Source organism: Paramormyrops kingsleyae, chromosome 3 (genome assembly GCF_048594095.1).
Source record: "Paramormyrops kingsleyae isolate MSU_618 chromosome 3, PKINGS_0.4, whole genome shotgun sequence".
Classification (NCBI taxonomy): domain Eukaryota; kingdom Metazoa; phylum Chordata; class Actinopteri; order Osteoglossiformes; family Mormyridae; genus Paramormyrops; species Paramormyrops kingsleyae.
Window position 1 is genome coordinate 21477999 of NC_132799.1, and position 14371 is coordinate 21492369.

Genomic DNA, 14371 nt, shown 5'->3' on the forward strand with positions numbered 1-14371 from the left:
ACCAAAACACTATGTGCCTATTTTGTTAATACCACCATGTAGTCTACTTTTGCACCAGTCAGCTCAGCTGGCATTTGTTCCAGAATCATCTTTGTAGACCACCAGTGTGTGGGACTAGGGTTCTCCTTTTACTGGTAAGAAAAAAATTACAGTATGTTCTATTTTGACTACTATAGAAACAATGCTAAAAAAACTTTTTAAATACACTAACATGTTAAATTATGTAAATTGACACCGTATCTTCATTCTGTCAAAAACATTTTATCCATTTTCAAGAAATGCGTCCTCATGCATAACCAATGCAGCGCATGGAGACAAAGCGGAAAAGCGTGGAAGCTTCTGAGCTTCTTCAGAGCGCGCCCACGTGTACACCCCAGCACGCATGCGCATACCAATTAGTTTATTATTTATTAATAATAAATTATTTCAACGCGGGAAACACTTATTATAATAATAAATAAGAGCAGTTTTGGCCTACACGGCGCAGTGGTAGCGAGTGGTTAACCAGGATTTGTGGCAAGTGCGGTTCTGAGAGAGCCCTGAGAATCGGTCCGCGTCTTTGATGGGCGCGTCGCTGCCAATATGGCTGCGCTTCTGCCCTCCAGAGCCTGCGACAGCAGCCCAGCCACGCCGGGAGCGCACTCCCTAAAGGTAAGTATCTGCATAGGGCTTAACAATGGAAAGCCGAGAGCAGCTTCAAAACGCTGGCCGGCTGTTTTGGTGGGGGGGGACTCGAGGTGAGTTTGCGATAGTCTGCGGGTTTCTTCCTCTTCGTGTTTTGGACGCTAAGCGACCCACGGTCCTGCACGGAATCCGTTAGCCGAACAGCCAGCGCGGGTCTGAAAGAGACGATCCGGCGTATGGCTTGAGTGAGCGCCATGACCTTTTGTCCCGCCGGGGTACCACAAGCAAGCAGCGGTAATGGGAGTTTTCGCCCCATTATCGCCAACAGCAGCACGTAAAAGTATCTATAACCCCCCCGTAACGATAACGACGTGGCTTCACGGAGCAGCTGCAGGTACGAGTAGACTCCACTGTGTTCCCTGTGTTTACCAGCGGGAGGGTATATCGAACAAGGACTACCGAAACCGGATAATTATAGACTTTTTTTTTTTATTATTTAGTCGGTCATTTTCCCGCCTTGATGCCTATGTACGTCGTTGCGTCCAGCAGCTCCACCGTAATACGGCGGTTAGACGGTCCCTCTGTAAGCCTTGAGATTTTTTAGGTGTACCAATCAGTGGTTTGCAGCTATAAGGCTAACCAAAGCTGCAGCATTGTCCCTGGATAACCCAGTCAACGCAGGAAAACCACGAGCAAAATAGCACCGTAAGGCTACTGCTGCTTTAATGAGCAGGGCCTGATATGTTAAAAGATAGAACTTACGAACGACGTAGCGCTAAGAAGGTTTCAAGAAACTGGGCCCAGAAACTTGACCGATGTTTTCGTAGTCCGGTCAGTTCAGCTGCACCCCTTGACCCAAATGTCCTTGTGATGGATGAAGCATAATCTTTAGGCGAATAAAATCCCATTAAATGTTGAAAACATAATCATTTGGCTAACAAGTCCCTTACCCCTTTCAACCCTATTCTTTTTTGAGCGTTTTTCTATCCCTTTGATTTTAGGATAGTTGCATTTTATTTACATGAGTTAGCCACATATGCTGTATGTTTTTGTTTTCAGCACAATTCAGTGCTACGCAGATATGTCATAATTTGATGTATAAATGCCAATATAGTCTTGGTATCATCCTTTTATGAGGGAAAAAAAGCTACTTGAGTTTACTGAAAGTTACGCGCGAGAGGTGTTCCAGTTAAGCAGTGAGTGAGTTCTATTTCGACTGTTTTGACGGAACTCGACATCAAACATAACTTTTGTGAATAAATATGAAAATATTGAGTAATTGTGTTCCTAATAGAAGGGGAAAATATTTATAATTAGGTGGGGGTGAGTAATACATGCAGTTGTCAAATTGGAAAATATTTCAAGGGGGATATAAATTAGAATATGTCTATACATAATATACATTTTAATTTGGATCGATTAGATTATAGAGATCTTATCGAGGATGGTGGGGTTATTTTATTGTTGTATTTCTTCAAGACCTTTGATAGAGTGGAGTTTCAATTTCTTTTGGGTGCCCCTGAACTTTTTGGATTTGGGAATTGTTTTGTTAATATAGTTTCAGTGTTGTAAAAATATATAAGTGTGATGTCATTGCAGTGTGGGACAACAAATGGATTTCATGTAATACAAGGTATATTCGTCAAGGAGATCCTATTAGCCCCCGTCCGCTTTATTTTAGCTGCTGCATTATCATTATGTAGTAATGTTTCTTAAAACATGAACATAGTTTGCGGTTTATTTTCCTGTGTCATGTATTTCAGCTGGTTGGAGGTATTCATTTTCTTTTCATTTGTGATTTTGAGCCCATGAGACAACCTGTTAAATTATCTAATTATCATAAACAGATGTTACTATATTGGAAAATGTTGTATTCACATAATTTCACTCCCCACATTAGTCCACTTTGGAATAATGGATATATTTTATGGATGAGATAAGGAACATGCACTGATTACAGTGCATTGCCATACCCATCACACAACAAACCACCTCAGGGATGAGAACCTGAGTGCAGCCATGCGATGGGCGATGCCTCAGCACCACACTAGTCCAAATGGGCCAGTGAGTTTTTCCTGGAGGCTGGAGTTTCAATCATGCTGCCAACCAAGTTTTCCCTGTAAGTTGGAGGACCTCCTTATAGGGCTGGATGTAGATTAACATCATACCTAGGATGAAGCAAATGCAGGTTCAGGGCCTTGCTCAAGGGCCCAATGGAGTAGAATCACACCGGCATTCACAGGATTTGAACCAGCAACCTTCTAGGTCAGGGGTCTCCAACTCCGGTCCTGGAGACCTACTATCCAATAGGTTTTCTATCCTACTTTGCTTCTGATAAGCCACTCCTGGCCCTGGTATTTACCTGAGAACAGGTGTGGCTCATCAGAAGCCAGGTAGGATTGAAAAACGACTGGATAGTAGCTCTCCAGGACCAGAGTTGGAGCCCCCTGTTTTAGGTGCTGGCAGAGATCCCTAGCATCAGAGCCACCAGTCCACCCTGGAAGAGTAAGATTATATTTTATAATGATTGGCTGGAAAGGAATATTTGGTCTATTGTTCATTTAATGGATCATAATGGAGATTTGTTGGACGACAATCAATTTGTTCTAAAATATAACGTTAATTGTTCAGTTAAAAGATATCTTGAACTTGTTCGAGCCATTCCTGTTCCTTTTCTAAGGTTAGTTAAAGGAATTTTACAATATTTGACTTTTATCCCGAAAACTGGGTTAGGGTTACACAATTCTGGAAAAAATGTTAGTCGTGATTCTTTTGCTTAGAATTGAGATCACGATTTTCTGTAATGTTTTTTTTTCCATAAATTTTCCATAAATTTCGCTCATTAAAATGCAAAAGAAAATACTACAAAACATGAATGTGTGTCAAACATATGATTGACCCAGGACCAGCACATCAACTTCTGACAACAGAAAGGAAACTCTCAGTTGGCCATTCAATTAGGGTAACCAAAACAGCCATACCAAAAGTTCTAGTAACAAATGTGCCAGTGGGGTACTTTTTTTTTGGTACTTTTGGGTAGGACTTGAAATGCTTTCTTTGTCAAGTTATGCAAATAGCCAGCCTCTGAAACATAATAAAAGTGCCGTCTTGAAAACAGTTGCGAACTCATAAAATAAAATGTTATCGAACTTTAGCAAACTCCCTGCACTATAATGTCCATATACAGAACTGAAAGTAAGAAAAAGCCTGATCTTAATCTAGCTGACTGGCAAAGTAAGAATTGCAAATGCACAACATGCGATGTTGGTATCAATATCGCACATCGGCCAGCCCTGTAATATACTACAGCCATTTTTCAAATTCAGTACTAAATACCCCACTTCGTGTTGTGATGTCATTCAGTTCCGGTACTGGTTTTTACGCCAGTGGAAAGCCAACACCTTGAAGCACCGTACTTTTGGTCGTTTCTTGATGTACCAAAACTAAGGTACCTGGTGTAGTGGGAAAGTGCCCTTTAAAGAGAATGCAGAACAATGAAATGGCTGAGACTCGGGAAAGTAGGTGGGCTTGTTTTGATCTACAATGCAGAAGAAGCATTGTAATTTAGAAATGAGATCGCAGAGAGATGTGAATCGAGAGCAGTTTTTTTTTTTTTTTTTTTTTTTTTTTTTAACAATTAATTGTGCAGCCCTAGAGTGGGTAATTATAATTTTTTAGATAAAATTTGTAAAAAGAAATGCATTAGATTAGTTTTGAAATAGCCACTCTTCCCTCTGGAAACAATATTTGTAATCCTCGCTACTTCCCAAAATGAAGCAAGTGCATTTTAAGACAATGACATCTATCCTAGTAAAGAATTTTTAAGACTCAGATTAAAAATTGAGGATAATTTATGTACATTTTGTGAGACAGATGTGGAAACCCAAGAACACCTGTTTTATTTTTGTGATGCTGTCGATATTTTTCAGGTTGCTCTGAATGGTTCACTGCTCATCAGGGTGGAAGTTCAGAATTTTGAGTACATTCATATAAAATTTGGTATTTTTTTTAGGATAAAGACACTGCATTTCTTTGTAATAATCTCATTTTAACTGCCAAGTTTTGTATTCACAGGTGTAGATTTTTTTAGGATTACTTCTAATTTTAGAGCTTTTGAGATTGACTTAAGGCTGCTCCTTAGAGTTTTAGAGAAAATGCATGGCAGTAATGCTGAAAGATTATGTGCAAAATTGAAATTGTTTTTTGCGAATGGATAAACCCCCTCTGTCTTTGGTTGTTTAGTTATATATGTGTACAGTAGAACCTCGGATTACGAGTAACGCGGTTTACGAGTCTTCCACAAGACGAGCAAAAATTTTTAGTAAATTTTGACTTGGAAACCGAGCAAGTCCTGGTTTACGAGCGCCAAGTATCATGAAAAATCATATGGCACACATGCGCTCCTTGTTTTTCTTGTTTTTACGTGCGCTCGGCTTAAAAACAGGAAGCGCATGTGTGTGCTTCTTGTTTTGACGCCGACCGCACATCATCACAACTGAACCAATGGTTATTCACTTTCTCACGCTGTGGAATTGTGGGTAATAGTCTCCCATGTGTTTTTTTCCTCCCTCCACAAAGGATGACATGGAGGAGAACTCCAACGATGGCAGTCAAGCCCCAAAAAGGCGCAGGATGGGATCTGGAGACAGCTCTAGAAGCTGTGACACCTCCAGCCAGGATCTTGGGTAATTATGGTCTTGGTCGTTACATTCCTAGTGACTCGCATCACAAGCAGCGCCTAAGCCTGTTTGCCAGTATTTGCATAAGAAACAGATGAAATCATTTCAGGAGCGTGAAAGGCTGTCTGGTATCAAGGATGCCTCCACGCTAAAGGAGAAGCCTTTGTGGGGTCCTTGCTGTATCTCCAATCTTTGCAGGCCCACATACTTCCCTGCAGAGAATCTGATTGAGTACAAATGGCCCTCAGATGACAGTGGGGAGTACTACATGTTACAGGAGCAAGTCAGCGAGTACCTTGGGGTCACATCCTTTAAGCGCAAATATCCAGGTAAAACTTTACAAAAACTGCAGGTCTAGCCACATGACTAAGGTGTAGTGACAGTGCACCAGTCTGGCAAGTGGCTTTTTCATAACCCGGAGACCGTTTCTAACAATGAAATTCTTCTATTTTGAAGATTTGGAAAGAAGAGACCTTTCTCACAAAGAGAAACTCTACCTGAGGGAGCAAAATGTCATCACTGAAACACAGTGCACCCTGGGTGAGAGTGCTGTTTGACCATGATGTGAATGTCAGACCTCTACTCATGTAGGGTGCGTTCAGAGCCCTGCTTGTACATTATACATCCTCTGCTTTGTGCTGTTCTGCACAGGTCTCACGGCTCTGCGCAGCGATGAGGTCATTGATTTGATGATTAAGGAGTATCCAGCCAAACATGCTGAGTACTCTGTCATCCTCCAAGAGCGGGAGCGGCAGAGGATCACAAAAGAGTACTCTGTGAGTAATCACTTGGCCCTGCTTCTGGGGTCTGTACTATATCAGCATTAACACTCGCTTGTTCTCAATTTACACCTTACCTAATTTGTCTTATGGGATAAAATGTTGTACCTTTTCTTCTGAATGTTTGATTAAATGACACATTGTATCATGTTGTTAGTATAATTAATCTAAGATCCCCTTTAACCCTCTGGAGTCGACGGCATCCTCAGTGAGGCCGAGTGTCTTTCTCGTGTATTTCAGTTCATAACTCGCTGAAATAGTATTATAGAAACATGGGGGGAAAAAAACACTGACTAAATCCGTAAGCTGTCTTCTTTTCAAGACGTCCATTGTCGGAAGTATTAAAGTTTTTAAAATTAGATTAAATCAGCAAAGTAAACCATGTCACCTTACTTTGTTTTACCTGCGTCGGGGGCGTGTAGTACCGCTGTCACCCGAAGATCGCTATTCACATTCTAAATAGCCACATTAGTTCGTATTCAAATCGCATTCGTATGGTAATTTTGATGAACAGCGCAACGGTGAAACGCGATCCAGATACATCTCCATCAGCGCCATAAAAGGGGGGGAGGATGTGGCCAGGTGTCAATGGCTCATTCATAAATTTCATACACATGAAAGTTGCTACATATTCCTATGGAAAGAGACCAGAAATAGTGACATGAGTTAGGGTTTTCTTATTTATCCAACTGAATGTTGCAACTACACTATTTAGTCATCTTCATGTAGCCAAGACTTTGGTGATGAGATATCTGGGATCAAAACAAACTGCCAGCATTGCTTACTATGTTCTTGTATAATGTTTCTGCAAGTGTTCTAAACTGCATTTTGCAATGTCTATACTTTGATGTCAAATTACAAACTTCACATAAATCTGACATATTTACAAAGTACACTAACTTTAAGATGATTTTGTTGCCAAACCAAATATATAAAAAATAATTTATTTGCCATGAATTAAGTTTGATATTGAATGAAATGTGTGACCATGCCCCAGTCAGTGAAAGTGTGTCCCCTACCCCTAGACTCCAGAGGGTTAACCTGTTTTGCACTATAGTTTTGTGTGACAGTCCTGTTAAAATCTGTGATTCTATCTTTTTGAATTTGGACATGGATGTTATTCCCTCTGTGTAATTTTTGGCAGATGATCACTATACTACAAAACAAAATGTGTAGTGACATTATGTGGCCCAAATAGCCATGGATGCAATCTGAATTGTCAGTCTTTGTAGCAGTTCTGACATTCGTTCCCCTTTCCTTTAGACTAAAATTTGCACAACCTGTAGTTCTGTACCACCTGAAGATGCAAAACGTTTTCTGTTCTTTTTCTAGCAAATGCAGCAGCAGATCCCACAGAAAGTGGAGGCCAGCAAGGTGCCCGAGTACATCAAGAAAGCAGCCAAGAGGGCAGCAGAGTTCAACAGCAGCTTCAACAGGGAGAGGATGGAGGAGCGACGAGCATACTTCGACCTGCAGACCCATGTGCGTCAGCCGCCAGAGCCGTGGGTGCGGTTGTGAATACAATTTTAAAAATAAAGAAGAAAAAAAAAACAGAAGTAAGATTAGAATCAGACACAAGTTTCTTTGCAAAACCCCACAGATTATCCAAGTGCCCCAGGGGAAGTACAGGGTCCTGCCCCCGGAAAGGACCAAGACGGGGCCGTACCCGGTGGCGCTGATCCCTGGGCAGTTTCAGGATTACTATAAGAAGTACGTAGGACCTGTGGGGCCTTGCTCTTTGTAACTTGCACTGAATTTATGTTGATCGTCCTGTTCAGAGCTGGTCATCTTTGAACCCTTAGTCCTGGTATGGTAATCGGTTAGTTTACAGATTGGTGGGTGAGAGTCAGTCTCCTGGCTGTGCGCAGGTACTCCCCGAACGAGCTGCGCTACCTGCCCCTGAATACAGCCCTGTACGAGCCTCCACTGGACCCCGAACTGCCCGCCCTGGACAGTGATGGTGACTCAGATGATCCCGACGACACCAGCAAAGTCGATGAGGGCAAGAAGGCCAACGGCTCGTCGGTGGGTGGCAGTATCTTGGGGGAAGCTGTGTCAGAGTCCATGTTTTTCAACAAAAACATTAACAACAGATGCTTATTAACTATTTACCACTGTCACCCTCCGCAGGATAGCTCCTCTGGGAACACTTCAGATGGAGACAGCCAGGACAGCACAGCGCAGGCCAAGGCCAAGGATCGGGCTGCCGCCCTGGGAAAGGATGTCCCTGTACGCCCCCTCCAACACAAAACTGTCCCTGGGTACAAGGTAGAAGATAAAAGCCCCTGACTTTATCCAACAACACTTTCTCCACACCCCTTCCTATTCATGTCTGCTTCGCCTCTCCTCCCCACAGCAGACATGACATTTTTTTTAATTTATTTTTTTTTTGTACCACTTAGGTTACTGTAATTTTTCTAGACGTGCACACGGGGGCACCTCCTTTCTAGAGCAATAACGTTTCTGGGTTTTGTTTCCTTACTCCTCTGTTTAAACCCTGCCCCTGTGTTATCTCCCACTTCCATTGTCTTATATCTCTCTGTTGCCAGCCTCTTAGGGATTGAAAGGCAAGTGAGCACGTTACTCTGGCTGCTAGATTTACTAGTGCTAACATTTAGTTATATAGTTTGTTAGCTATACTTTGAAGCATTAAAATACAGTATGCCCTTAACAATATATATTGTTTGAAAGCTGAGTTTAGTATGTGTAATTTTACTTTACTTTTGTAACACTTTACTGTAGTCCTACATTGTGTACCAAATGTGGGTTTGATAGTCTAGCATTTATGATGTCCTGGATTTTGCTGCGAGATGTGAGTCTATCAAATGCACAGAGACTGATTGTAGAGACCATCACATGGCTCATTGCTTTTCCTGTTTTTTGCCCACTTTTTTGGGAGAATGTTCTTGAAATATGCCTATATGAACTTTGTAACCAATGGATCAACAAAAGATCTTTACGTAATTTTCAAAAGGCTTTTCACTTGGCTGGTACTCAGTCTCGTATTGCAGGGCACTGCAAGTGTGTGCATCTGCCATCAGATCTGCGCCCCATAGGTGAAATAATGGGCCATGATGGAAACACAATGTCCCCCAACGTACTTTTACCAGAACTCAATCCATAGTCCACGTTTTGGTCTTTAGTGCATTATTTAATGCATTATATATCTATGTCCCTTCTGTTGTTTTTCGGCACCTCCAACAATAATAATGACACTTTTTTTTTTTTTTTATTGATCTCTTGTGGGCAAATTCTCTCTTTACCTAGCTCGTCTTGTTCTCCATGACACACAGACAGGTGAGTGCAAGCATGGCAGCCACCTGCAGCTGCACTCTTGGTTGCATTTTATAGCAGTATTTTGCCAAAGGGCATGTGAAGGCTTGGACATAAAGTGTACTTTTTCCCATGTTTGAGTAATTTCGGTAGCTAGAGTTTAAATACATGTACCAAATTGTTTTAGGAGAAATTCCAGTGACACTATGAGTAAATATTAAGAGACTTTAAATTTTCTAGCCCAGCACAGTCATGTTTTTTAGTTGAGCGATGTTCTGTTGTAGGGCAGGTATGTGTGTGGAAGTGAGTCAGGTTGAGAGTGTAACATTAGACAACGTGGCTCAGTAGCCTAAGTCCAAGAAGCCACGGGGCATGTCTCTTTCTGGACCAACTCAGTTCTCTGATAATTATCCCAGGTAGAATGAATTTAAAATCATGATTGTCGTTCAAATTAACACATTGTTAATTTGCTTCTGTTCAAAGCTAGAGTAAGGTTTAAGAAGTAGTGGTAACATTTCAGCTTTATTATTTATTGCTTTTAATTAAAATTTTTGAATGTTCTGTTTCACCTTACCTGAAACCTTGCATGCAAACAGCATCCACTGTAGGATCGAATGATTTGTGTTTAAGTCAAGGGAAGTGATGCTACGATTATATAATTCCTTGGTAAGACCCCACCTAGAATATTGTGTGCAGATTTGGTCACCATACCTTAAGAAGGACATTGCTGCCTTGGAAAAGGTGCAACGTATGGCTATGAGAATAATTTCTGGTCTTAGAGGAATGTCTTATGAGGAGAGGTTAGCTGAGCTGAATCTGTTTAGCCTCGAGCACAGGAGACTAAGGGGGGACATGATCCCAGTATATAAGATTCTAACAGGTCTGGATGCTGTTCAGCCAAATGGCTATTTCAATATTAGTTTAAATACTAGAACTTGTGGCCTTAAGTGGAAATTAGCGGGAAAACATTTTAAAACTAATTTGAGGAAGCACTTCTTTACACAGCGTGTAGTTAGAGTATGGAATAGTCTTCCTACTAGTGTAGTGCAAGCTAAAACCCTGGGTTCCTTTAAATCAGAGCTAGATAAGATTTTAACAACTCTGAGCTATTAAAGTTCTCCCCAAACAAGCTTGATAGGCCAAATGGCCTCCTCTGGTTTGTAAATTTCTTATGTTCTTATTTCAGTATGAGTTCAGCTGGGACAGAAATTGACATGACTGCTGCTTGTCTGGGCCTCAGTGGATGTTGGCGATGGCTGATCATGGTGATTCATCTACTGGACAGAAAATAGGGAGAATTTCAAAAGGTTAAACAGCTTAGTGAGGTCTGAATTTTAGATAAAGGCAATCCTGAAATAGTTAACTTGGGTCTAACTGAATTATGCTAAGTGGTTCTTTATGTAGGATGAATGCTGACTTACACACAAGTAGCAATTCTAAGCTGCTTGTACATTTTTCACAACACTAAGTACCGAGACCCTATTTAAACAAGTGGCCCTGGGAAGTCAATCCCAAAACAAGGTGCCTGAATCTGTTTAGTCATATTCTACTAGGAACTAGTTCTCTTCAGCACAGAGCTTCTGTTGATCCTGTCCAACATGCAGTGTATCATGTTTTATTTTGATGACTGTTTTTTGTTGGTGTAATTTACCTGCTAGCTGAAGCTGTGTAATGGGAGCTGCCACTCCTCGGACTGTGAAGTGTTTGAAGGCTAATGGTATTCTCTGCATAACTCTGTGCTTCATTCACGCCTCTCCCTGCTGCACCTCCCTCCCGTCGGGTTCTCTGTCTGCATTTTCAAAAGGCTACTGCGCCTGTCATTTTCTCCACCCAATTAACACAATTTGCCTGAAATGTCACGTATTTAGGTTTATTACAGATAAGCGTTGAAATAAAGATTTGAAAATGTCCTGCACAAATTTTTTCCCCTGTTGACTGCGTATTAGAAGCCTCCTTTCTGGGTTTCCCTGCACGGTCGTCCAGGCACACTCATTTTTACAGCCTCATTTTCTCTGTGCAGAGACCTGACAGCCCTGAATCCACAAAAAAACTCTCTGGGGTACTTTGGTGGTGGTCATGTTGAAACCAACATAGGAACCTTTGTTGTATTTTACCAAGGTTCCTCTAGAACAGTGGTTCTCAACCTTTTTTGCACCGCAAACCAATTTTTACCATGCCAGCTCAGTCGTGACCCTACATCAAGCATAGGTTTAAATTCATGCTATGATCAAGTACGCAGTGCACTCTGCAGTATATGTCTGTCTGTCACACAAATCTGATTGGGTATGCCAGTGAATTTTAAATTAAGCATCTGTGGTTTGGCTTCTTGGTTTAGTTGAGTTTTAATTGGTTTTACGCTAAGAATTTGCAGACCCAAGACCCATTTTATAAGTTTTTATAGGGCTGGGAAATCTGATTGTGGATCACTATATAGGAGCTTGCTGGTTTTAAAACTGCTTGCATTTCCAACTCTGCCTTGCGACTTTTTCAGACTCTTTCAAATTTGGGTCTTAACCCATGGGTTGAGAATCGCTGCTCTAGAAGTTAATAGCACAAGGCAAACTCTCTCTTTAGAATATCTGCAGATGAAAGTCAGGAACCATAGTTTCCCTGACTTGGATTTCAGTGTGATGATGTTGAGTTTTATAATTTAACTGTAACATCAGCTGAGTGAGGCATCAAACAAAATAGAAAAAAATTGGCAAAAGTTATTGTCCGATCGGAATGGGTCAAATATAATAAACTGACATGAATGTGTTTACCTCTTCACTGAAACACCAGTGGTCATTTATCAGCACCAATAGATGTGTGCTATGCATGTTTGTATCTGAGGATCTGTGTTTGTATTGACTGAAAAGTCTTGCAAAAAATTGCATAGATTATAAAGGTTTCTGCCTGTGAGAAGGATCAACACGGTATGTAAGTCACAGTAGCTCAATGCCACCCTCTGGGGGTCCAGAATTAGTTTTACTACTTGTCATGCTTCACACTGCTTGCATCTGTTGGGTTTGGCAACATTTATCAGCCTGTACGCTTAAATTTGTATTAGCATGTACTAATGTTTTTGCAAATGTTCTGTAATTTTGTCTTCTTTGCAGTAGGCTTATACCTGGAACCTAGTTTATGCTAAAAACGTTTGTTAGTGGAAAGCACAGAGGAATTTTTGGCACACCTGCCTCTCAGGGTGGCTTTAGTGCGCTGTCTCTTGTACTTAACAGGGGGGTACTTTCTGAGTGCATTCGGAGCCCCTTAATGCCACTTTGACGTGGTGCCCCCCTCCCCTGCCCTGTCACCGTGGTCTTTATAGCCATGTTCTGCCCTTCCAGCCTAAGATCATTCCCAATGCCTTTTGCGGCATATGTCAGAAGGGTCTGGAGTCCAACAAGAAGGGCAAGCCTGAGGACCTCATTCACTGCTCGCAGTGCCAGAACAGTGGTGAGTGACCTCCTCTCATGTGACCTGCATATTATGTGACCATGTACTATCATGTCTTTTAGCATGTTGCTAAAAATTCCAGAAAATTCCAATTCTATCAATGTTTTTCCAAAATGCCTCTGTGCCCCCCACCCCAAGGTCACCCGTCCTGCCTGGACATGAGTACCGACCTGGTGGCCCTGATAAAGACATACCCATGGCAGTGCATGGAGTGTAAGACCTGCATGGTGTGTGAGCAGCCCCACCATGAGGAGGAGATGATGTTCTGTGACCAGTGTGACCGTGGCTTCCACACCTTCTGCGTGGGCGTGGTCTCCATTCCACTGGGTGAGCCCCACCCCTCCTCCCACCCCACTTCAGCTGCCGCTTCTCCACATAGCGTTGCTACTTTTGAGTCAATTCACTGTTAATAAATCTGTGTATATATGCAGGAAAGTGTTTGCTGACATTGAAAATGTTTCCCTAGACATGGCTGTTGCAGAACCTTTTGTATTTACACTGTTGTTTTCAGAATGACTGAGTAGTTCAGGAGGATGTGCTATTGCTTGTAACCTCCATGGTTGGGAATCTGAATCCCATCACTGAATTTCGTACATGGACTTTGTATGTTCTTTCTGTATGCATTTCTTCCCACATCCAAAGACATACTGTTAGGCTGATGGTAGTCTCTAAATTGCCTGGTGAGTGTGCGTGCATGCATGCACACATGTGCCCTGCAATGCACTGGTATCCCATTGTGGGTATACTCCTGTCTTGTGCCCTGTCCTGTTTACGGTAGGCGCCAGTCCTCCTTGTCTGGGATAAGCTGTTGGAGTGTGGGTGCCACACTGATCGCTGTGTGTCTTGAGGTGTCATGGCAGCGGTACGTCAGGTCAACAGTGTAAGTTTTTGTTAACCTTTAGCTGACTTTTTGCCTTTTTATATCACAGGTCGCTGGGTTTGTGAACTTTGCACCAAGGAGTTCTCAAGCCCAAAGAAAAAACCTGAAATAAAAACCACGAAAAAAACCAGATCGCTCAAATAAATCCGGGCAGATACGAGACATCCAGGCACGAGTGAGTCTACTGCTGAATGGCCACTGTTAGGGGCCATGTGTTTATACTCGCCACTGATTGTGTGTGTGTGTGTGTATTTTATGTTATTATTATTAGTTTTTCTTTCTTTAATCTCAGGTCCAAGGTCAGGTTCCTATATATCATGTATATATCGTTTTGATACGTTTTAGAGCTGTGATTTGAACTGTTTTGTTAATAAAGATTTTACAAACCGATCACTGCCTTTCTCTTCTGTCCTGTGACCTCCCGAAATTTTGTCCCTGAAGTACTTGACCGTACTTGTTCTCGCATACACATTTTACATTGTCTTCCATTGCAGAAGACCAGATCCAGTGCTAAGAACATTCTTGCCCAATCCCTATTGTGAAATGTATCTGTGGCACCTTCTCCAAATGAGAAAAGCCGATGATTCATTGCATCCCAGGTTCGTTCTTGGGAGGCAAGTTAGCAAAAGTGTTTTTGCTGAGACCACAAGTACAATCTTTGCATTCTTAGTATTGAGAACACCCTTTCTGTAGGAATCCTT

At 41.8% G+C, this 14371-nt stretch overlaps 1 protein-coding gene across 6 annotated transcripts; it reads left to right on the forward strand.

Annotated features, from left to right (window-relative positions):
- The first annotated feature begins 379 nt into the window (after window positions 1–379).
- Window positions 380–14060, forward strand: phf10 (PHD finger protein 10). 6 transcript variants are annotated; one of them, XM_023821561.2, is made up of 13 exons: window positions 380–651; window positions 5203–5309; window positions 5502–5632; window positions 5760–5843; window positions 5955–6079; window positions 7415–7588; window positions 7683–7792; window positions 7951–8107; window positions 8213–8350; window positions 9350–9379; window positions 12682–12790; window positions 12929–13117; window positions 13720–14060. In XM_023821561.2, the coding sequence occupies exons 1-13, from the start codon at window positions 583–585 to the stop codon at window positions 13812–13814; spliced, it is 1518 nt and encodes a 505-aa protein (XP_023677329.1). In that variant the 5' UTR covers window positions 380–582; the 3' UTR covers window positions 13815–14060. The 6 variants fall into 6 exon arrangements, with proteins under 6 accessions (XP_023677329.1, XP_023677332.1, XP_023677331.1 ...); XM_023821563.2 differs by having other exon boundaries at window positions 383–651; window positions 7415–7564; XM_023821567.2 differs by lacking the exon at window positions 380–651 and adding an exon at window positions 668–737.
- The last annotated feature ends 311 nt before the right edge of the window (window positions 14061–14371 follow it).

Excerpts from the sequence above, each read along its gene's own strand:
- phf10 (XM_023821561.2), top strand. The coding sequence starts at position 583 with ATGGCTGCGCTTCTGCCCTCCAGAGCCTGCGACAGCAGCCCAGCCACG. Across the intron at positions 8,351-9,349 it reads AAACTGTCCCTGGGTACAAG|CTCGTCTTGTTCTCCATGAC; the intron begins GTAGAAGATAAA and ends CTCTTTACCTAG. Across the intron at positions 13,118-13,719 it reads CGTGGTCTCCATTCCACTGG|GTCGCTGGGTTTGTGAACTT; the intron begins GTGAGCCCCACC and ends TTTATATCACAG.